Source organism: Lepisosteus oculatus, chromosome 5, assembly GCF_040954835.1.
Source record: "Lepisosteus oculatus isolate fLepOcu1 chromosome 5, fLepOcu1.hap2, whole genome shotgun sequence".
Classification (NCBI taxonomy): domain Eukaryota; kingdom Metazoa; phylum Chordata; class Actinopteri; order Semionotiformes; family Lepisosteidae; genus Lepisosteus; species Lepisosteus oculatus.
This window is the reverse complement of record NC_090700.1, coordinates 9,445,301-9,467,541: the sequence shown is the minus strand read 5'-3', so window position 1 is coordinate 9,467,541 and position 22,241 is coordinate 9,445,301. Positions and strand designations below refer to the sequence as shown.

The following is a 22,241-nucleotide window of genomic DNA, read 5'->3' as shown; positions in this document are numbered from 1 at the left end:
AATAGTACGAAAACCGTTTTGTTTTATTTCCTGTTTATGCAGAACTTGTTTTTTTTTAATCATTGTTACTGTACATCCCAATATATTTTTATTTTATGTGGTATTGTCCCAGACTGTAGTTTCTGGGTATTATACTGGATAATTTTATCGTGGGTGGCTGAAAATAATCATTTTTCATACAAAGAAGAGCTCACCTAAATATGTTGTGAAATATGAATTAAATCATCTTCTTTAGTACGTCAAAGACAACCCATTTATGATTTTTAGGTTGTTCAAATATAACCTTGAGTAGAACAAATTTAAACTTCCAGCTACTTCATTCTAAGTATAAGCAAGAATTAAATTAATTGCACATTTAATTCCGTACATTGTAGGTTTTATAATGAATAGTACTTGTAATTCCTAAACTATTACTAAAAATAGTTAGTAGATGATTTAGCAGCTATATCACCCTGCAACTCACAACTGGCAACACCTGAAGCTAAGCAGGTGTGAGCCTGGTCAGTACCTGGATAAGAGACCTCCTGGGAAAGAAACTAAGGTTGCTGGAAGTGGTGTTAGTGGGGCCAGCAGGGGGTGCTCACCCTGTGGCCTATGTTGGTCCAAATGGGGACACTATACTGTAAAAAGGTGCTGTCCTTCGGATGAGATGTAAAACCGAGGCCCTGACACTCTGTGGTCATTAAAAATCCCAGAGTGTTTCTTGAAAACAGTAGGGGTGTAACCCCAGCACCCTGGCCAAATTTCCCATTGGCCCTTACCAGTCATGGCCTCCTTATAATCCCCATTTATGAACTGGCTTCATTACTCTGGTCTCCTCCCCATTATTAGCTGAAGTGTGGTGAGCGTTCTGGCGCATGTTGGCTGCACATTGGTGGTGGTGGTGGAGGGGAGTCCCCGTTACTTGTAAAGCACTTTCAGTGGAGTGTCCAGAAAAGTACTATATAAGTGTAAGCAATTATTAATTACTAAATGTTATCTATCATTATTATTTTAAAAATGGCAAGCCATCTTAATAATAATAACTTCTTATATTGATGAGGCGGTTTTCACCCCAAAACGCTCTTTAACGTTTTAGACAACAAGAGCTGAAAGGTTAAGAACACAACCGTGGCCACAACTAGTATGGACGTCGTTAAAATTCGCAGGGTTTTAAACATATCACAGACAGACCTCTGACAGGGGCGGGGTTCCTTGTCTTTGTTTACGTCCCCCTTGACAGAAATGGTACAGAGCTAAACCAATAGTGTCCAGCGATATGCTTTCCTTTAAATGCGAAGTAACCAATAGGTGTTCGGGAAGGGCGGGCATAATTGACCGTCGGGTTTGGTTGAGCAAAGAGAGCGCCACGTTATCGTCGTAAACCACACTGCAACGTCACATTTGGACTTTGGGTGCTGCCATCATCACCATCATCAACAGCACCGATTGAGAAACAGTTGAGGAGGGTGTGAAGTGTTGATCACCTGTCTGAAAACATATTTTTGCGATGACATCATCTTTATTTCGTTTAAACATAAGTGATTGATTATATTACATACAAAACAAACGTTCCACCTCCTGCGTGCGGCAGTGAACTTAAATTACAGTTCAACTACATACGTATACACATGAGTATGAGATTAATAAATCGGTACGCTGGTGGTTATTTTCAGAATGGAGCACAGGTAATCTTAACATAAATCACAGATTTCCGTGTTTTTTTCTTTCATTTTTATCTTTCAAATACAGGTAAACTCGATAATGGAAAAAAAACGTATCAAGATCTAGAAGAGATTAGGTAAATGATTATATAAATAAAAATTCAGCTTTATAATGTACGAGCGGTGTTTGTATGAGGACTTTTGACTTATTTGTTTCACAATGGTAACAAAACCGGAGTTACAAAATTATATCAGTTAATATACCATTGAATTTGTGTTTGTATAATCATTGACTTCATCTCTTCTAGATCATGACAGAGTTTTTTTTTCCTTTATCGCGTTTGCCTGTATTTGAAAGATAAAAATGGAAAACACTGAAATCTGATTTATTTTAAGTTTGCCTGTGGTCCATTCTGAAAAAAGCCACCACCGTACCGATTTATTAAACTCATACTTTATTATTAATGACTGAGGGCAATTAACTGCTTTAACATAAGAATCAAGTGAAGACAAATCTTATTTTATGTTGATGATGGGAAATACTTCACCTTAACTTTTGGGAAAGCGGAACGTATTTTTCTGTGTCTGAGTTTCCCCGACTGCATTTTACGAGGTGGACCAATGTATTTTCGTTATCCAATTTCCTTAATAGTTAACGAAAAGTACATTTCTGTTGTATTTGTGCTGTTATTAAGATAAGAAGGATCTATTGGAAAAATGTATCCATTTTTCACGAAGGTAATAATTTGGAAAAATAACCAAATACTAAGGTTTAGAAAGGATCGTGGCTTTATACCGGAAGGTCACTTTTGCCTTCTGCGCATGGTGTTAATATGTGATTGTAATTTACTTTTGTTGTTGGATTCGCACACGTTTAGTATAACTTTGCTTTCGACGTCTAATTTATATCTGCATATCAGTGCTTAGATTTATATAAATTAAATGCTGTAATTGTTCCGTTCGTTGTTTACGTTGTACTTTATTATCGCAGGGATCCATTGTAAGACATGCAAAGGAGTTTCAGCAAGTTGTATCGATATTTAGGTAAGATACAATTAATAAGAGCTCTCTCGCGTTTTGTTATGTACATCCTTTCTTAATGGAGTTCTGGATAACTTGTAAACATGTATAACATCTAATGTATCAATTATTATTAAAGTTTATAATTATATATATATACCAATGAGATTTCCATTCTTTTGAACCTCGGTGAACGGTTCTAGTTGCAAAAAACTCAGCTTTTGTATGTCACGCTGACTTTACTTTATCTTTGTTTTTAGGTTAGCTGTTTCAAAACAGTGTCCACTATTAGGTAAGACTTCGCTATCAGACATGTACTGCATGTATAAATTAACACTTTTGTTTGCATTATTCACCAAATAGTATTCCTTTTACTACACTATGGCTTTTGTGCTCTTTCTTAGGTTGTATTGTCCTGGTCATTGCGTTGTATTTGTGCAATTTTGAAGGTTGTATGCAGGCAGGTTCATGATGTAGTTTCAAAGCCACAGGCATGGTGACTCTGAGCTCTGTTTCTCCATAGGTGGAGTGTTACACAGCAATGAAAGACATTACAGGTCCATGCCAACTCATGGCATTGGCAGGTATAAATATCTACTACCTAAGGAAGTGGTAAGATTCTATTTTATATCCAATATTATACTGAAGTTGTTGTTCCTAGGAATATGTTTTGTTTCTGTTAAAGGTGCACCATCTTCACATTTCCAGTAGCTAAACAAGCCTGGGCCCGGGCAGTAGTAGGATGGGTGATGTCAGTGGTCGACCAGTAGGTGGTGCTCTTCCCAGTGGAACAGAGTTTCGAATTCAATTCCCACTTATGGTGATCGGGGCCACTGTGCTGTAGGAAGTGCTGTCATTCTGAAGAGCTGTTAAACCAAGGTCTTCACAACTTGGTCAATTAAGATTTCATAGCACTGATCATAGGAGGAGGGGTTCTAACTTGGGGTCCTGGCTGAATTACATTTTACGCTTGCCTACCTACCTTTCCCTTAATTCAGCTGGTGAAGTAATTTCTCACCTCTACACCTGATCTGCTGTGCACTGGGGCTGCTGGTGAGTAATACCTGCTGTGCACCACATGGTAGAGGATTGGGGCCCTTTTATATGTAAAGAAGTTTGGAATGAAAAGAGCTATATACTGTATATAAAGTGCAGTTAATTATTATAAATTATAAAGCCAGTTCTGGTATCAGTTATTGTGAGAAAACTGTTTAGTTGACTGCACGGTCTAACATTGCCCCCTGTAGTTCATTGAAAGATATTCTTTTCATGTGTGTTTACATGTACCTTACCTCTTGCAATCTGAAGAACCTGCTTTTACTGGAGGGAACATTTTGTATGTTTAAAAACTACTTGTCATGAATTAATACCTAATTTGTTTATGAAGGAATATATGCACAAGGTTAGAAAAAACTTATTGCAACAGGATTGTGTTCAGGATTACAATCACATTTAAATGTTTTTTTTTTAACATTCCATTTTAATACCTTTTAAGATGCTGACAAATTGAGACAGCCTGTATGGGAAGATGCCAGTAACATTAGTAAACATTTGGGGACACACTTTTGTAACAATCTCATATTTCCTTGATTCCAATAACCTCTGAAATATGAATATGGAAATATCGGTATATTAAAAAAAACTTAAACTGCTAAGTGAACATGGAGGTGATGGAAATCCTTTTTTAAATACAGAAAATAATTTGACCTCCCAGAGGTAGCTGTAATTATCCAGCTGTAATTATCCACATTTTGTTCCACTATCTACTTGTATATGGCTGGAATGACAAACGTGAACTGAACTGCAGTAAACGCTGGATAAGGTATTCTTTAAAATATGACAAAGGATCTCGTGTGAAAGCTAGACTGATTTATGAGGGGGAGGCAAACCATTTTGTAGCCACAGGAGTGTTATTTTTCTGGTTCATTACAGCAACTTTTAGGCCAAGCTTTGAGCTGTAGATTCCCAATGTTCATTACCCTGGATGATGTATTGCACTGCCATAATGCATAGTATGCAATAGAGCACAACAGTAGCTAACTAATGAGGCAGATGACTAATAACATTAGCAATAAGCTGTGATAAAATAACAAATGGTGGCTATTTATCTGCAGCTGTTTACCCTGCTTTGTAAATCCTGTCTACTCACAGCTTGCACTTGTACTGTATTGTTTTGTTGCCAGTGATTTAAAGAACAGTTTGAGACTGTAATGTAAGTCCTGCAGGCTGTGCATATGGATTTTCTTTTTCTTTTTCTCCCCAAGGAAGTTATAAATTGAACTATTTATCAGGTATAAGCAATTTGGGGTATACTTTTAGTTTTCCTTTGACATTCTCCTGTGCTACCTACAGCCTAAAAAGAAGAAGGAGAAGTTGGAGGTGAAGAAGATTCGATCGGCAACAGACAGGGAGTATGGCATTTTGAATGTGATGGTGTCGGGCCACGACATGACTTTAGTTGAACACTACGCTCAGTATGTCCACAGACTCTGCAACCGCCTCAAGATCACAGTGGATGAGAGGTAATAGGGGGTTTCTTGTGACCCCATGCTGAAGTAATAAGACACAATATATAATGAAGCATGTATAAATAGACAAATAATTACAATTAGAAGAAAAATAAATCTAATCATCATCCAAGGAAACCCCAGCGATGATGTTGAGAAGAAAGTTATAAACTCTCTTGGGTGGGGGGGGATAATAATGTGGACATCCCCTGTGGGGAAAAGTCAAAGAAGCATTTGGTTAGAATTCAAACAATTCAGCTTTTCTTTTGTATCACATTAGTGCTTTATTACCAGCTTAAGTAAGTTCCTTTTTATTGCCTACTGCAATGTAGGTTTTCAAATGCATGATCTGAAATCATACGGGGTAGGAAAGATATTGCTGTTTATCCAAGTTTAGAAGTATGTTTGGAACCAGTACTACGGGAAGGGAATATTCATCAGTGTCAAACTGTAGGAACAGCAGACTATAATATCGGTAAATATCTGGTTTGTTATGGGAAAATAATGCCAGTGTCCTCCCAGGAAAAAAGGCTAGTTTGTTAGTCAAAGACTGTAGACATCATTTGACATTAGTACCACATCATAGGGTTGTATTGTCTGAGCAGAGTTTCTATGAGCTTCTATGATCAATCCCCTCACCATTGTGCTTTCCTGTTAGCTATGCATTGCCCACAAAGAGCACAGAGCTAATGATTCTGCAGGAGCAGGGCACCAAGATGTATGTGGATGCTGTTCTCAAAACACATGAGAGGGTTGTGCAGGTAAAGGAATATTCTGTGCTTTGCTTTTAAGAAACATAAACAATTTTCTAATGCTATATTTATTTCTACGTATTCTTATCAGTGCCTGTCATTGCCTTGGAAGCTAATCAGTTATTAGCTGATTTCAACTGCTCTTGGTCAGGAAAAGCTTTCAAAATGTTGCTTATTATGGATAATACACTGAACAAAATGAGAATTGTAAGTTTTCTAATGGCTTTAATGATTTATATTCTGCTGTCAGAAGCCTTAGTTGTGTCTGAAAGAATTTACAACTCCAGCCTTTACAATTTACAGTTATTGTTAATAATTTACCAGTAGTTATTTTTTATTGCTAATACGCCTTCAAGCATCTTGTTGTAAACCCAAACTCCAGCCTGTGTGACCATTTAGTTTTTTATTTGCTAGGCCATTAAAAGTCATTTAATGAATTTAATTGTGCCACTAAATTGAACATTTAGGATTAGGCTTTGTGATGTATGCCACACAGTCTGCTTAAGATTTCTTTACTTGATCTTCATGTAATTAATTGTGATAAGAATGAAATAGTTTGCTTATTGGATGTAGTGTTTTATTTAGCGCTGATCAGTTTCCTTCATCTCTCTTTGTAGCTGAGTGGTTTGAGTTCCACGCTGGCTCCAGTGTTTGTTGAGGTTCTTCTACGAAATCAGCCTGAGGGAGTCCAGTTTTCAGTCAGAGAGGTAGGGGTTTCAGTAATGGCAAACTTACATGGCTTACAGGACGTTTCTGTGAATTAAAGGGGAGGGAGGGACTTGTTTCCTGAAGTGATTGAATGTGCATCTTAAGATTTATATTGTTTGCCTGATGATCTCACGTTATCTTTGCATATGATTAGAACAATAATTTTCATCACAAGTACTGTAGGCAAGACAGCCATTATGGAGTTTGCAGAGTCTGCCCCATAGCTCATATATATATATAACAAATAAATAACTTTTTAATAATGTACACTAAAAACAATCATGTAAATAATATAGATTATCCATCAAAAGGGTGGTACTATGAATATGTCCTCCTTACCATTTTGATCACTGTTCTGGTCTTTTTTTTTGTAGCATACAGAAGAAGACTTCTACGCCCGTTTTAAAGCTCGCCCAGAGCTTGAGGGGTTGCTTGCACAAATGAGCTGAGCAAAGCAACATCGAATTCCATCAACAAAACAGCCTCCCTCTGTAGCCCTGGGTCAAAGGTCACCCTTATAGCGTGACCTTTTCTCAACCTTTGAAGTGGATGAATCAATAAAATCGATGTGTCCGTTTATCTGGTCCATGTTATTTTTGCCTGAATGACAGTTCGATGGGTGATTACAAAAACATCACATTCCATATTCATTTAGATGGTTTAATCTGGGCAGTGATTGTTTTCAAACGCTTTAATTATGTATACTAGTTTTCTACTATCTGTTATATCAGCATATAATTGGTGTGGAGACAATTAAGGAAATTGTGGGTTAGGGTTGGTAAAAATGATTCTTAAAGGGCTGCTTCACAACAATCAAAAATCTGGATATAGTATTGTTTAAATTACTGCCTTATCAAATTACAAAAGTGGTATTATATGTGGAGCATCAAGTTGAAATTACCCTAAGGGAGGCTTACATCAAATTCTTTAATCTCTTTTATTAATAAAATTTAGAACTTCCTTTGCTGAATACATTTCTTAGAAACTATATGGATTATCAATAATGATGAAGGGCAAGTTAATTATCTTCTGCTTCAATGTTCAAGTCTGGTAATTTAAACATTTAATTAAAATGTTTATTTCAAGATAATATGAAGAACTCATCTTAGTTGTGTCCTCGGTGGCCAAGATGAGATTTGCTATTTTTGTGTCATAAGGTGTGATATAACTTTTATTATATCTCATTTAATTTATGGGATTTATTGTTGTGATGTTGATAAATCTGTATCTCTTCTTTTAACATTTCATTATAAAAAAATCCAAAATATACTAAGCATCTATAAAACTATGATTTTGGAAATATACATTTTGGATAATCATTAGAAGTTTTGGGCATCATTTTGATTAATTGATCATTTTTCCAGTTATAATTATTTCTTTACAATTAGAAATATCTGTATTAATGTCTGATATGCAAATAGACCTTCAGAGTTTAAATACGCATTATAGCAAAAATGTTGTAAAATGTATATGTACAATGCATACAATAATATAATTAAGATAGGTAGTCTTAATGGCAGTCTCCAAATGGCATGGAAATAACAGACAAATGATCTTGAATACCAATATTTAAAGGGAAGGTATTTTTCTGCCAGTTTTGCCCACCTGATGAGGCTTATGGGTTTTGACAGTGAATATAGATCTTTGCAAAGCCCTTACAAAACAAATGCTGTTAAACTAGCATGAATAAATAATGAGAGCTGGACTGTTTGGATGAAGATCGTCTCATTGCATCAGTCATTCAAGTGGTTCACTTGGTTTTGGTTTCATAGCCCTGTAATGTTACTGTGAGCCTGTAGGATTTCTGGGTGGTGTGTAGCTCACTGAAGCAGACTCTTTGTTTGACACTTAAAACATGATGTAGGAGTTCAAATTAAAACGTCTCTTAAATAACATATATTCCTATAGAGTCATTCTTTAAGGGTATTGTCTCTTATAAATATAGTCTTGAATGAATCAAATGAAAAAGTAACAATTTTGCAGCACAGTTAGTGCATCTTTATGTGATAAAACCACAAGGCATTCAAAAGGTATATTATCAGACACCTTATTGTATTAGAATGAGGAAAAAATTTGACCCACATGCATTTGGATGTGTAATCTTGCAAGAGTCATATTCAGTAAATCCCAGGACATACTGTTTTGGGCTTCAGAAAACAAATGTCAGGGAATTTGCTTAAAGTGCTGAATGAGGATGTCTTGTTTATATCTCTCACAAATGAAATGCAAAAAAAAATGTCTTAGGAAAAGAAACTGACTGTTTTCTTCTATAATTCAGTTTCCTTGGTTTCAGAGATCAATTTGTTTTTCTGATGGCAGTTCATTTCTGTTGGTAATTTTGTTAGAGAACATCTGTCCTATACAACACTATGGGTTGATAAGTACTGTCAGGTAGTCTAAAAATAATGCAGAGAGCTAGACAAAATACATTTTTATTAAGGCTTGGATGAAACAAGAGATGGGATAAGCCCACAATTCCCTGGAAATGGCATTCCAATTTCTAACGGAGTGTGCATTTTGAATTATTTTGGTGTAAGTCAAGCAAACATATACAATATATTTTTTTGTGGAACAACTGTTCATAACAATTCTGATTTTATCAAAGCAGCTACTACAATAGTCCATAGCTCCTTTGATTTCATATATGCAATCTTGAATTAGAATTTTATTTAGACAATTATGACTTTCATTAAGAGCTCATTAATATTCATTCCCATAATACAAATACTGTAAATATACAGTATGTGTGTTTCTGAGGGGTTGGGTATTTTCTTTTAAATAGAAGGGACAAAACAGCAAGCACAATAGGGTTAGGGAGCCTGTGGTGAATAATATTTTGCAGTTAAGTACTAACTCCGCTAAGGTAAAAACTGACATGAATTTGTGTCTCCCCATGTTGAAACGGCTTAGGTTTAAAAATATTTTTTCTGCAAAAGGCAACATAACAGTGTTAGCTGGTTATAAACCAGCTTTAGTTCCAGTGCACAGGAGTTCTAATTCTTAGTTGACTGCCTGCCTGACTGCAGTCATTTCCCCAGGGACCACTGGTTATATCAGGCTGGCTCTTGGCCCATTGAATCAACAAGCAATTCCTTTATGTTACCCAGCATGTGCTTGCACTCATTGCTATCAAAATGCCCAGGGACAGTGAGCTTCCAGTTCTGCTTTCTGCTCGAAAAAAAGAAAAAAAAATGTCTCTTTTTTGGACTAGAACAGTCTGCAAACGATTGGATTCCTTCCATGTTCAAGTATCACAGAAGTGAATTATTGTGAATTCACATACACGGGGCAAAGGCTGTGACAAAAAACATACATTAAAAGTATATTGTGCTTCATCTGAAACGAACAAAATTGTAAATGTGTCATTATGGTTCAACGCATAGCCACCTAAAAAATAGTAATTTAAAATTCCACCCAGTTTTCTTTAAAATGCATTGCATGTGATAAAGTGCACTAAGAAAATAATCACATTTATATCTTGCCAACACTTAAAGCTGAAATGCCTTCCTCTAAAATCACTCCTCATTACCATTGATTCTGTTCTATTTCTCGAGCATTTCTTCCCCAGCTTCCTGTTTATGGCTCTAATCCCTCAATTACAGTGAAGTGTTACCACAGTCACGGCAGCTTTGATGTCAGTATCAGTAGTCTAAAGCAGGATCCCCTCAGAAGCTGCTGTACGCTTGTAAAGAAAATGACTTAACAGAGACCGAACCACCCGCAGAGCGGTCCCTGTTAACTGTGGAACCATGCTGAACTTACATAACACAGAGATTACATACACTCTCCAAAGAAAACCCCATTTTATACAGTATTATTATCTAGGACTTTGTTTTTTAATCGGTAAAGACAATACTGCTTTTAGGACTGAATTTCAGAATATAATAGATATCGTTCAGGTAGGTAGCTGCGTCAGCATGCATAGTGAAGAAGGCTTCACAGCCGAAACGTTGCGTTTTCTCTCTTCTCTTTTCAGCATGGAATAAACCTATTAGTTGTTCCTATGATGGATATCTATCATTTTTATATTGAGAGAGGGGGAAACGTAGTGCTGGGGGTAAGTAAAAGAAATCACTGTACATTTTCTGCGTTTATTTTTTTTTTCTGCTGAAGGTTACTTGAATATTGAACAAGATGTGTAGAGTTGTGGCCAGGTCCCTGTTCTTACAGCTGAAAGCCACATACCAAACGTTTGTCGTACCCTTGATCAAGGTACTTTACCACTACACGCTCTTGTCCGCATAGTTGTAGAAATCGGTGCCAACATTTCTGAAGGTTAGGGTTTGAATGCGACTTAAAAAGCCTCGACTCTTTAAGGTCTCTACAACCAAGTACAGACCACAGTTTCCCCTATTATTGACACAGAAACTCCCCGTTGCTATGGGGGAAAGGAGGCATTGCCGTATGTATTTACGACACTGACGTGACGAACATTTTCCGACACGCCCGTTCGCAGTAAGGTAGCAAGAAGATGGAAGCGAGGATTGTGCTGCAAAGTGACTGGTCAGAGGTATTAAGGTAATCTTTTCATCCGAAAGAATGTGAACAAGAAACACGTTTACGCAATTATATCTTGTTGGATTTTTGTGTATTTTAACAGAGAGAACGAAGGAGAAGTGTGGGTCTGCTGCAAAATAACAGGTAAGAAGTTCTACCTAAATGTCGCAATGCTTATAGCTACTGTAAAGAAATAGTTACTGTGGTTTAACCTGCTAGCGATTGCATGGGTCAGAACCCGCAACATTCAGATAGAATTAAAATTGCTTAACAAAATGTTTTGTTTCGCAACAGTTGTTTTCTGTTCTGATTTTATTCAAAGAGAAAAGGAATACACCGCCAGTACTCATTTAGACATGTTTTCTTTAGGAAAACCAACCGTATACGGCACCCTGAAATGTCAAGGCGTCAGTTACGACGGAATACCCGAAGTCACCGCATCTGAAGAGTTTGAAGTGCTTGAAGTTTCTAAGGTGGATGCAATTTATTGCCAGTAAAACAATTTCAGTTAACCAAACTAAAACCCTGCGTGATGTTCCAAATACTCCTTAATTATTCCCGTCGTTTGAGCATTATTGTAGTTTATGAGCAGCGTTTGGGGAAGATTCTTTTGAAAAAGGTGATTAAATATACTTATTTGTCTAAGGGATTTGAAAATTAACAAGAACATCTAATTATTTGAAAAAGTCTTCATTTTTGCAGCTATCTGTGTAGTAATGTGTGTATTCGCAATGTTAAATAAGACATTACCTCTTAGAAATACTTTTCCCATCTTATTTATTTAAAAAGTACACTCTTACACGTAACATGTAACTTATTCATTTTTTTTACCGTTCCTTTCCCAAGCAGTGTGTGCAAGTCTGTAGATGTATAATTTTGTGCCAAAATTAAAAAGTTACTTATAATACAGCATTTTAAGAAAACATTCCTTGAATCTGGGAAAGTTCATTGATATTTAATGTTTCCATATTGCATCTAGTCTATTAAAAGTATATTTGTATATTTTTTGTTGTTTTTGTTTTTAGAAAAGTATCCATGTAACCTGTCCAGCTGGGAACACATCATCAAAGTTCCTTGCACCACACACAACGTTTGCTGGAATTCATGACAAGAGTGTAAGTATGCACAGATAAGTTTCAGTTAATTCTTTCTTTATTTGGACCTTTTTTCTTCTTTCCAGCATTTTCATTATCTTTTTTTTGTTGTTGTTGGTCCTTGCACACAGTTTGCCCCCTTGTTTAAGTCTGGGCTCAGGCTAACCACTGGAGCAATGTTAGTAGTGTTCGGATGTCTGTGTTTCGTTGTACAGGTAACATGCTTGGACATCTCGTGTGGTGGAGGTCTTGGTGTGTCCACCAGCACAGACGGCACAATGAAGATCTGGAACTGCACAAATGGCGACAGAAGGGTAAAGTGGAAGATCTGAAACTGAGTAGACTTCGTGGTTAGTGTAATATGAAGAATCTGCCAAAAAGTTCAAATGTTGATGTTTCTTATCTTTTCTGAGAAGACTGGCGACTCGTGCTGCCCCGCCCTGTTAGAAGGTCTCTGTGTGTGTTTTTCTTTGCCAGAGGGATCTGATTGGTCACATGTACGAAGTGAACTGCTGCCGGTTTTTCCCCTCTGGCATGGTGGTTCTTAGCGGCGGTATGGACGCCCAAGTCAAAATCTGGTCCTGTGAGGACGGGACCTGTCCTGTGACATTTAAAGGACACAAAGGAGGTAAGTGGAATGGTCCCGAAGTGCTGTAATACAGTATATGCTGCTGCTTCTGTCTGCTTTGGTCATGTCTTTCATAAGCACTGCCGAACACTGTTCTTAACAGGATTTTGTCTTTCACTGACAAAAAAAAATATTTTGGCATCAGATCCCCTTCCAACACTTGTTGAAAATCAGATCCAGAACATATGCATTTATTGTATCTTATACTTCACCGATTTCTGTAGTGTAATAACATATTGAACTATTACTGTGCTTGATCTCTATGGAGAATAAATTTCTTGGGGATGTTCACGCCAACCTATAAGTTACAATATCATAATATTTAGTCTGATTTCTCAAAACTTTGTCTTGTATTAAAGCAGCTGTGTTTTACACACAAAAGTTACAATACATACTAACATTACTACATAACAAACACCTGTGCATACATACATACATACATTAATTTCATAACACTCCTGCAGGAATCCACACAAGCACACCAGAACCTGTAAATGTACTCCCCACATTATTACACATTACCCCTACACTTTGTCTATAATGCACTGAGAGCACTTGCTCATGAATCATTGCTTTTTTTTTTTGTGAACTTGTTTATTGATTGGGTACTTTGATTCAGGATAGGAAAAAAGAATTAAAAAAGCCAAACAATTGTACTGAATTCACAGAACATAAATCTTACTGCAGACGCCTGGACTAAACTACCTGTAATGTGTGCCTACTTTACAGAACCACTCAAATGAAGAATTCCCCCAGATCTGGAAATTTAATTCTGTAAATCTGGTGATCATGTTATTTGCTTTTTGAACCAGATCTAACATGCTGAGGATCTAAGTTGGCAAATGACACGGGCATCACTGCTTTCCTTCAATTTAAATGTTACGTGTCTGCTGCTTCCCCAAGGTATTCTTGATACTGCCATTGTGGACCGTGGGCGGAATGTAATATCTTGCTCGCGGGACGGCACTGCCCGCCTGTGGGATTGTGGGAAATCGGCATGCCTGGCAGTGGTGGCTGACTGTGGTGCTCCTGTCAATGGCTGCAGTGTTGGAACCGCTGACAACAGTATAAACCTGGGGACACCAGAGCAGCCCACCAGTAAGTCGAGAGCTTTCCTTACATTTAAAATTCATAGGCTAGTATTAAGAAAAACAAACAATGAAATGTACAAATATTTCACTTGACATTCTCCCACAACTTGAGATTAGATGATTGTATTTTGGTGTAGCTCTCTGTGGCAAACATATTTAAGACTGCAAATCAGCCAAGGTGTAAGTGGGTCAATATATACCTCCTGAACCCTTTTTGGTTGTTGTGTGACACTGCATGTAAAGAAAGGCTTGTCTGATTTTAACAGAATCAAATAAACAGCAGCTAAACATAACCATTTGCCTGCGCTGCTGCAGTAGAAGAGTAGTAGGTGACGGCACTGTCGGTGACTGAAGGGGTTAAATGTCTCTGGCAGGTGATCGAGAAATAGGAACACAGGACAAACTGCTGCTCCTGGCTCGAGAAGATAACAAATTACAAGGTGTGGGTCTTCAAAGCAGACAGCCTGTAAGTGCAGATATATTTTAATTTGCTATTTACAAAAATACAAAATATAAATGGAAAAAACGGGCGTGTATGTGGAAATAAATCGGACTTCTGCAGGCCATTTAAGATTATTTTGACTGGATGTCTTTGGAATCTGGCAAGAGAGTCCACAAATGCCAAAAGGTATTTCATTTAGCTAATTAATATATGCCTTTCTTTGTTTCAGGGAGTTATGTACAGTATAACATTTTATTTTCAACAATTCCTATGCTGATATTGGTATCCCGATTTATTTTTGTCATAGTTCTGTTTAAAATTCCCAGGTATTCACGTTTGATGGAGCAGATGCCTTCAACTGCTGTACGTTCCTCTCTTGCGTGTCCTTAGTTGCGGGAACACAGGATGGGAAGATCTACAAATTAGATGCAAGATGTTTAAGGTACATCTTTAACCTCTGGAATTTGCAATTCTAAAATCTGTACTACATTAAAATGCACTATGTGGGATCTGATTTTTTTTTCTAAAATTCCTTGTTCCTTTAGTATATTGGTTAAGCCAAAATTCAACGATTTATTACTTTTCATTGACAAATTTAACTGGAAAAGATTCCGCTTTCACTGGTTTCTTTGCAGATCCCCTGTGCAGGTAATTCATAGATCTGGAGCTCCTGTCCATTCCTTAGTGCCATTCAGAGAAGGATTTATAGTTACCCAAGGTATGTGAGTCTTAATTTAAAACATCTAAATGTTAAACCTGTGTTGAGATTAAGGGCTTTGAAGTATTTAGATGTTAGTATCTTTGATACTTTTTCAAAGTGTTATAGAAGTAGGTGGAAGTTGGGAAAATACAAATGCAAAACCATAATGTTCAGAGACCACATTCTCCTTGTGTATTTCTCACAGGTGATGGAAGCTGTTTTATGATTCAGCAGGACCTTGATCATGCCATTGAGTTAACAGGACCTGAAGCAGATCCAGTCTACAAGGTAAGCTGTTTTTAAGATGCTTTCAAATTATACTGGATGTATGGGCTCAGTCTTTTTTTTTTTTTCCATCAGCTTTCAAATGGTAAATCAGTGACGCTTTTAGATGACATCTTTTCATTTCCTTGTAGGCAACTTCATGGGGAAAAAGTGTCTTCACATGCTGCAGAGATGGACTTGTGAGGAAGTACCAGCTCTCTAATCTGTGATTGCTCTTCCATCAGAAGGGGGTTGGCCAACCTTGGCTCTGGAAGGCCACAGTGTAGCAGGCCGCGTGGGTGACCTTTGGATCACTTCTTCCTCAGCTCTATTTTGTTTCAAAAGGACTGAGTTTTGAGCACTTAAGCAGCTGGTGTGTGTGTTGACATAATGTAGTGGTTATCCAAAGTGGAACTCCCTTTATCGCTCAAGGGAACACAATCTGCCACTCATGGTTTAATTAAACAAATTAATTGACTTAATTGACTCGTTTGTTCCACTTCTTTACAAATGGAATGATCTGAAGGTGACCTTATAAAAGCAGTTAGATTGTGGCTTGTCCAGGACCAGGGCAGGCTACCCCAGCTCTAGAAGAAATAGACCAAGGACAAACATGGTTGAATGTGTAACGAACATCCCTGAGACTGGGCTTACAGTATTGCTAAGTTTTCATTTAGGAGTGGCTTGTTTAGTAGGGGGTTGAAACAATGCTCAGTTTTATAAGATGAAATGCTAGGTATTTCCTGCTGTTGTTAAGGGTAGTAATTCACGTTGCTGCACCTGTTGTAATGAAAAAATATGTAAATAAAATACCTATCCTCAGAAAAACAGCAAGTTGTGTCTTTTGTAATGTAAACCAATCTTCAAGAATTTGGGAAATATGGATTGAAAAGACCTGAGAGATGGGTCTGTTGCACCAAACAGTCTAGTTTAAAATAATGGAACTTTCCTAATTGTTAGCATATGAGAAAATGCAATAGTCTAGTACAATACCCCTGTCGTTGTTTGGTGATCAAAAACGAGAATTAGCCAACAGCTATATCGCCCTGCGACTTGCAACTGGCAACCCACTGAAGCTCTGCAGGTGTGAGTATGGCCAGTAGGTGGGAGACCTCCTGGGAAAAACTTTAAGGTTGCTGCTGGAATAGGTGTTAGTGGACCAGTTGGGGGTGTTCACCCTGTGGTCTGTGTGGGTCCTAATGCCTCAGTATAGCGATGGGGAGGCTATACTGTAAAAAAGGCACTGTCCTTCGATGAGACATAAATCCAAGGTCCTGATGCTCCAATAAAAAAATCCCAAGGCATTTCTTGTAAAGAGTAGGGATGATAGCCCCGATGTCCTGACCAAATATTCCCCAGGTCTTTACCTGTCATGGCCTCCTAAAAATCCTTATTTATTAATTGGCTTCATCACTCTGTTCTCCTCCTCACTGATAGCTGGTGTGTACTGGTGCACTTTGGCTGCTGTTGCATCATCCAGGTGGGTGATACACACTGGTGAGGGTGGAGGGGAGTCCCCATTACCTCCAAACACTTCAAGGGAGTGTCCAAGAATTATTTTAATATAATTATGCTTTCATTAAAACTAGAATATACAACGTCCCCATTCAGCCACTGACAGCTGGGCATTGCCAGTAAGAATGGAGCACGAGGCTGAAGAGGATGCTGGGGTGCACATATAAACACTTGTTTTAGAGGTGGGAGGAAACCGAGGCATCTGGCAAACCTCACGCAACCTTGGGGAGAACACGCAAACACTGCACAGAACATGCTGCATTGCAGAATGGGACCCCGGCCTACCACCACCCCTACAGCCTCTTTATGTTCATAAACTACTTAATTCTGAAAAGGCTGGTGCATTATGCTTTATGAAGAAAAGTAAATACCCCGTCTCCTGATGTGAGACTCGTACTTTGCAAACTAATCATTTGAGATTGCAATCGTGATCAATCTTTTAATGCCATGAATATACTTTAAGTGAACATTTCTAACCTAAACTTGGTGAGGTAATCAAGAACATCCTGCAATAGTCCTTTTTCACTCTCTCCAGGTCGATCGTCAAACGAGTCAGTACAGCAGTCACAGGAATCTCCCAGAAACCCCCGCGGAGCTGACTGCGTCCTTAACAACCGAGCCTAGAAACCGAGCGATACCCACTGAACTGTGGCTGATCATTTTAAAGAGTTTCAATAAATGCAACATCAAAAATAATTAAATCATATATTTGTGCAGACACGTTTTTTTTTGTGCTAGGAATTGATAATCCATTTTTCTGTTGATCATGGGTCGGGACTATTATGCAATTTTAGAAATAACGAGGAGCGCAACCGACAAAGACATAAAAAAATCGTAAGGACAAATATACTTCGTGTGAGTCAGCTTGTGCATGATTTAATTGGAAAACCTTAATCATCTGGCGTTTAATTTGTTTTTCTTCGATTCCTTTAGGTATCGAAGACTTGCGTTGAAGTATCACCCTTACACAAACAGCGAGCTTGGTGCCTCTGAAAAATTCAATCAACTTGCAGAAGCTTACGATGTATTAAGTGACCGTGAGTAACTTTTCTGTCCTGCAATCGACGAGATAATTAATTATTTGTACGATAAATTATTTCGCAGTGCTGAAATGTTTATATGCTCGTGTTTGGTCGAATATCACAAAGTTATGGTTTGTGATAGTTAATTTTACAATGCGATTAAAATGATACACATACGCGACTCTATTTAACCAGACAGGAAACGTTTCTGAACAACTATTTGCTAATAAACGAGTGAGGGAATTATTTGCAGGAGTGATTCCTACGTTGCCAACGGACTTCATTCAAGTACTTTCACAAAAGAGAATTTACCTAGCCCCTTCATACAATGGGACATATATAAAATACATTTACCAGCTAAAGCATTAAATATTTTAACTACTAGGATACTGGCTTTGCTTGAGGAGAAGCAAGTTTCCTCAATTTACGGAGGAAAATATGAGTAAAACAAAGACGAGTTTGCTTTCAGTACGGAATTCAGACATCACTAATGGAGAAGTGGCTTCTCCCTGTAGTAATATTGAGACATCGTACCTAAGCAGTCAGAAAGTACCTGGTTGCATCATGGTATTTTCCAGACTGATTTTAGTAGAAGTCCACTCTTTCCCGCACATTTTCTTCCTAGTAGAAAAAAGCATCTTCCCTCGTTTTGTTTATACCTTGTAATTTCATGAAATTGATACTTGTAAGGGCATTGAAAAACTGGCACCAGTGTGTGCTCCCTCATCGTAGCAGACTCCTGTGATGTCATTTCACCCACAGCTCGGAAGAAGGCTACCTACGACAAGTTTGGAGAGGAGGGCCTGAAAGGCGGCATCCCTCCAGAGTTTGGGGGCAGTGGAGCCTGGACCACGGGGTACACCTACCATGGCAACGCGGATAAGGTTTTTAGGGAATTTTTCGGAGGAGACAATCCATTTTCTGGTGAGAAACTGAGGTAGCACTTTAATTCCTGAAATTCAAAATGGCCAAATTGTCATTTGGCTGTGCACTTTGCACATGCAGGGGACCCTGTATCCTTCTATTTTGTTGTGCATGTGTGCCTGCCTTTTTTCCCCTCCAGATTTCTACACAGAAGATGGCGGGGAGGTGAACACGGGTTTCGGGGGCTTGAGAGGTCGCGGTGTGAAAAAGCAGGACCCTCCGATCGAGAGAGACCTCTACCTCTCCCTGGAAGACCTGTTCTATGGATGCACAAAGAAGATCAAAATATCCCGACGGGTAAGAATGGGCGGAGAACTGGGGCAGGGGAAGAAGTGAACAGTCTATGCTTTTGTCCATCTCTAGGGCTGAGGTTTCAGCTGAACTACAATATTCTACACTTGGAACGTTTGTTTGTTTGTTTGTTTGTTTGTTTGTTTGTTTGTTTGAATGGGTAGAGGTGATTTCTAGCAATTCCTCTCTTTCAGGATATTGAATGGGAAATATAGTTTACCTATCCATCCATTTTCTAACTGTTTTATGCAAGACAGGATCACAGGGGAGCCTATCCCAGCAAACAGTGGACGAAAGGCAGGGTACATGCTGGACTGGAAGCCAGTACAACACTGAGCACACAGACACAAACACAAACAGTCACACCAGGGCCAGTTTTCCCACAAGCCATTTAACTTACCAGTATGTCTTCGTACTCTGGGAGGAAACCAGAACACCCACGAGAAATCTACGTGAACATGAGTAGAACCCGTAGGATATCAATAAAAATGTTAGGACTGTGAACTAAACCACTATTCTAATTTGTATTAAATTTGGCCTGTCAAGAACATAAGTAGTAGGAGCCCCATCACAAATGACATTTCCAGAGAATTAGATTACTTTTTGAATATAAATTCAATATTATTTGTCTTTGTAGTATGTTTGTAGTCTACATTATTCCCCTTAGAAAATATTGTGTGTCAAGAGATATAATGGGAATTTTCTGTGTGTTTGCATAAAGGGTAGTCTAAGGGAAACATATCTATTTATTTGTATAACCCCCAAAATAGAACTTGAATTGTTTTCTAATCTTAAAATACATATTTTAAATATGTCTCCTAATATTGGATAAATGTAACTTTTTATAACGGATAAATAAACACTTGCAGGAAAAACCCTTTTTAAAGTACATTTGACATGATGGGCATTACACCAAAATGTTTCAAGAACCATTTCAAAATCGATTTCATGCATGAAGAGTTTTTATTGTTTTAAACCAGGTTATGAATGAAGATGGCCACACCTCAAGCATCAAAGACAAGATTTTAACCATTGACGTCAAACCAGGCTGGAAGGAAGGGATGACGATTACATTCACCAAAGAAGGAGACCAAGTAAAAGAACAAAAAAAAAAGATATTTCATGGAAATTTATGATCTCCACAAATCGGTTGAATGTGGAAAAGTGTGCTACTTTGGTTCTTGAAAATGACTAAACAGTATTTTTGTCTAAACAAGTCCAAATCCAAAACATTTTGTTACTAGAGAACCAATTTAGTCAACAAATCAAAAGTCAATATGGCATTTTAATGATAGATGTTATCAGTCAAAATACATATGTATTTTCTTTGTAAACTTTCTTTACAGCTGTAACAAGTTCAATTTCATCATGATTAGTAAGTCTATGCATGGCCGGTTTAGGTTTTTTTTTTCTTTTGTTAAAGGGACCTAACAACATTCCCGCTGACATTGTCTTTGTTGTGAAAGAGAAGAAACATCCCCGGTTTTCCAGACACCAGGATGACCTGATCTATACATCACATATACACCTAGAGAAGGTTAGTCAAGCTACATTTATTTCCTGGGGCCGTGCATGTCTGTGGTATTCTTTATTTCATGGTTTTCCACTTCATCTCCTCCTTCACAGGCTTTGATTGGCTGTGCTGTGGATGTGGAGACACTAGATGGCAGGCTCATCAACATTCCTATTAACGACATTGTTCAGTGAGTCTGGCTTTCAGTGCTATTTGTTTTCAACAGTATGTGGTAGAAATTGTCCGAGGTTCATTTAGGTACATTTAGCTTAGCAAAACTAAGGATTGTTCTGATAAATACATTAAGACAGTGCATAAGTTGTAGTTCATATGTAAAAGACAATGTAACTTTTTTTGAATTAATATATTAGTTTCATTTTACAGCTACCAGTAGCTATATCACCCTGCAGCTCTCAACTGGCAGCCTACTGAAGCGAAGCAGGGTTGAGCCTGGTCAGTACCTGGATGGGACACCTCCTGGCAAGCTATGGTTGCTGCTGGAAGAGGTGTTAGTGGGACCAGTGGGGGGTGGCCCAGCCTGCAGTTTGTGTGGGTCCTAATGCCCCAGTATAGTGGCAGGGACTATACTGTAGTGGGCGCCGTCTTTCGGATGGGACGTTAAACCGAGGTCCTGACTCTCAGTGGTCATTAAAGATCCCCGGGCATTTCTCGAGAAGAGTAGGGAGTTATCCCGGTGTCCGGGTGAAATTCCCCCCTTGGCCTTTACCTCTAAATTGTCCCCAAGTATGATTGGCTTGCATTTGCCCTTTGATGGACTGGTGTCTGTCTTGTGCTCGTTGCTTGCCGGGTAGACTCCAGCGTCACATGACAGTGTATGGTATATAGCGGTTTGGTAAACGCCATGACACTGACATTCTACAGTTACAGATTTAACACCTGATTTGTTGCAGAAAGACTTTTGTTAACCCTGTGAAGTTGTGATCAAGAATTCATATCCCTCTCCTTCTCTCCTAGCCCGAAGTATACAAAAGTGGTGCCAAGTGAAGGAATGCCCTTAACCAAGAACCCCAGCCTGAGAGGCAATCTCGTTATTCAGTTTGAAATTCATTTTCCTGAAAAGCTCTCGCCTGAAAAGAAGGGGCTCATAAAACAAGCCCTTACCATTTGAATAATGTATTCATGGCTTCATATGTATTTGCTTCCATGATTTCTACCAATAACATATTTTCTAATATACCATAGTGTTCTGTCATATTTACTGTACTCCTACACTACCACTGACAAATTGCCAAAACAGTTTTACATTTATATGTAAGAATGATCTTCAGTCACCTGTTTATTATTACTCTATATGTACTTTCCTAAAGTATTACACTTTCATTTGTATTTACAAAAGCCTGCTTCCAGTTACATTGTATCAATCATATGAATTAGACCTGACTGTAGATTAAGTATAAGTGTGTGTAATCTGCTATGATCGTGTTTTTGTCTTGGCAATATGTTTTCTTCCTACTTTTCAACTGTATTTTATTAGATGTACTTTATCCTGATTATGAAATTATGATGTCAGCCTTTTCATTACCAGTTTATAACCTGTTCACATATTCAAAATAACATCTGTGAAATTGATTAATACATTTGTACTACTAGTATTAAAAAGGGTGTGTAT

General features: G+C 38.0%; 3 protein-coding genes across 4 annotated transcripts; all 3 read left to right on the top strand.

Moving 5' to 3' along the window:
- Positions 1–2,220: 2,220 nt before the first annotated feature.
- mrpl48 (mitochondrial ribosomal protein L48) lies at positions 2,221–7,209 on the top strand. Its single transcript, XM_015341753.2, has 8 exons — positions 2,221–2,381; positions 2,635–2,687; positions 2,924–2,955; positions 3,187–3,275; positions 5,016–5,185; positions 5,829–5,931; positions 6,540–6,629; positions 7,005–7,209. Exons 1-8 carry the CDS (start codon positions 2,361–2,363, stop codon positions 7,077–7,079), a joined length of 633 nt encoding a protein of 210 aa, XP_015197239.1. The 5' UTR covers positions 2,221–2,360; the 3' UTR covers positions 7,080–7,209.
- Positions 7,210–11,046: 3,837 nt separating this feature from the next.
- On the top strand, positions 11,047–16,174 carry LOC102689513 (proteasomal ATPase-associated factor 1). Of its 2 annotated transcripts, none has more exons than XM_006627795.3 (12): positions 11,047–11,148; positions 11,231–11,271; positions 11,497–11,600; positions 12,153–12,242; positions 12,437–12,535; positions 12,699–12,849; positions 13,753–13,947; positions 14,315–14,406; positions 14,709–14,824; positions 15,018–15,100; positions 15,288–15,370; positions 15,499–16,174. In XM_006627795.3, the coding sequence occupies exons 1-12, from the start codon at positions 11,102–11,104 to the stop codon at positions 15,574–15,576; spliced, it is 1,179 nt and encodes a 392-aa protein (XP_006627858.2). In that variant the 5' UTR covers positions 11,047–11,101; the 3' UTR covers positions 15,577–16,174. The 2 variants fall into 2 exon arrangements, with proteins under 2 accessions (XP_006627858.2, XP_015197238.2); XM_015341752.2 differs by having other exon boundaries at positions 11,082–11,140.
- A 1,285-nt stretch (positions 16,175–17,459) lies between these two features.
- dnajb13 (DnaJ heat shock protein family (Hsp40) member B13) lies at positions 17,460–21,808 on the top strand. The gene is made up of 8 exons (XM_006628096.3): positions 17,460–17,695; positions 17,795–17,898; positions 18,646–18,807; positions 18,947–19,104; positions 20,079–20,192; positions 20,522–20,635; positions 20,725–20,801; positions 21,587–21,808. Exons 1-8 carry the CDS (start codon positions 17,628–17,630, stop codon positions 21,738–21,740), a joined length of 951 nt encoding a protein of 316 aa, XP_006628159.3. The 5' UTR covers positions 17,460–17,627; the 3' UTR covers positions 21,741–21,808.
- Positions 21,809–22,241: the final 433 nt, after the last annotated feature.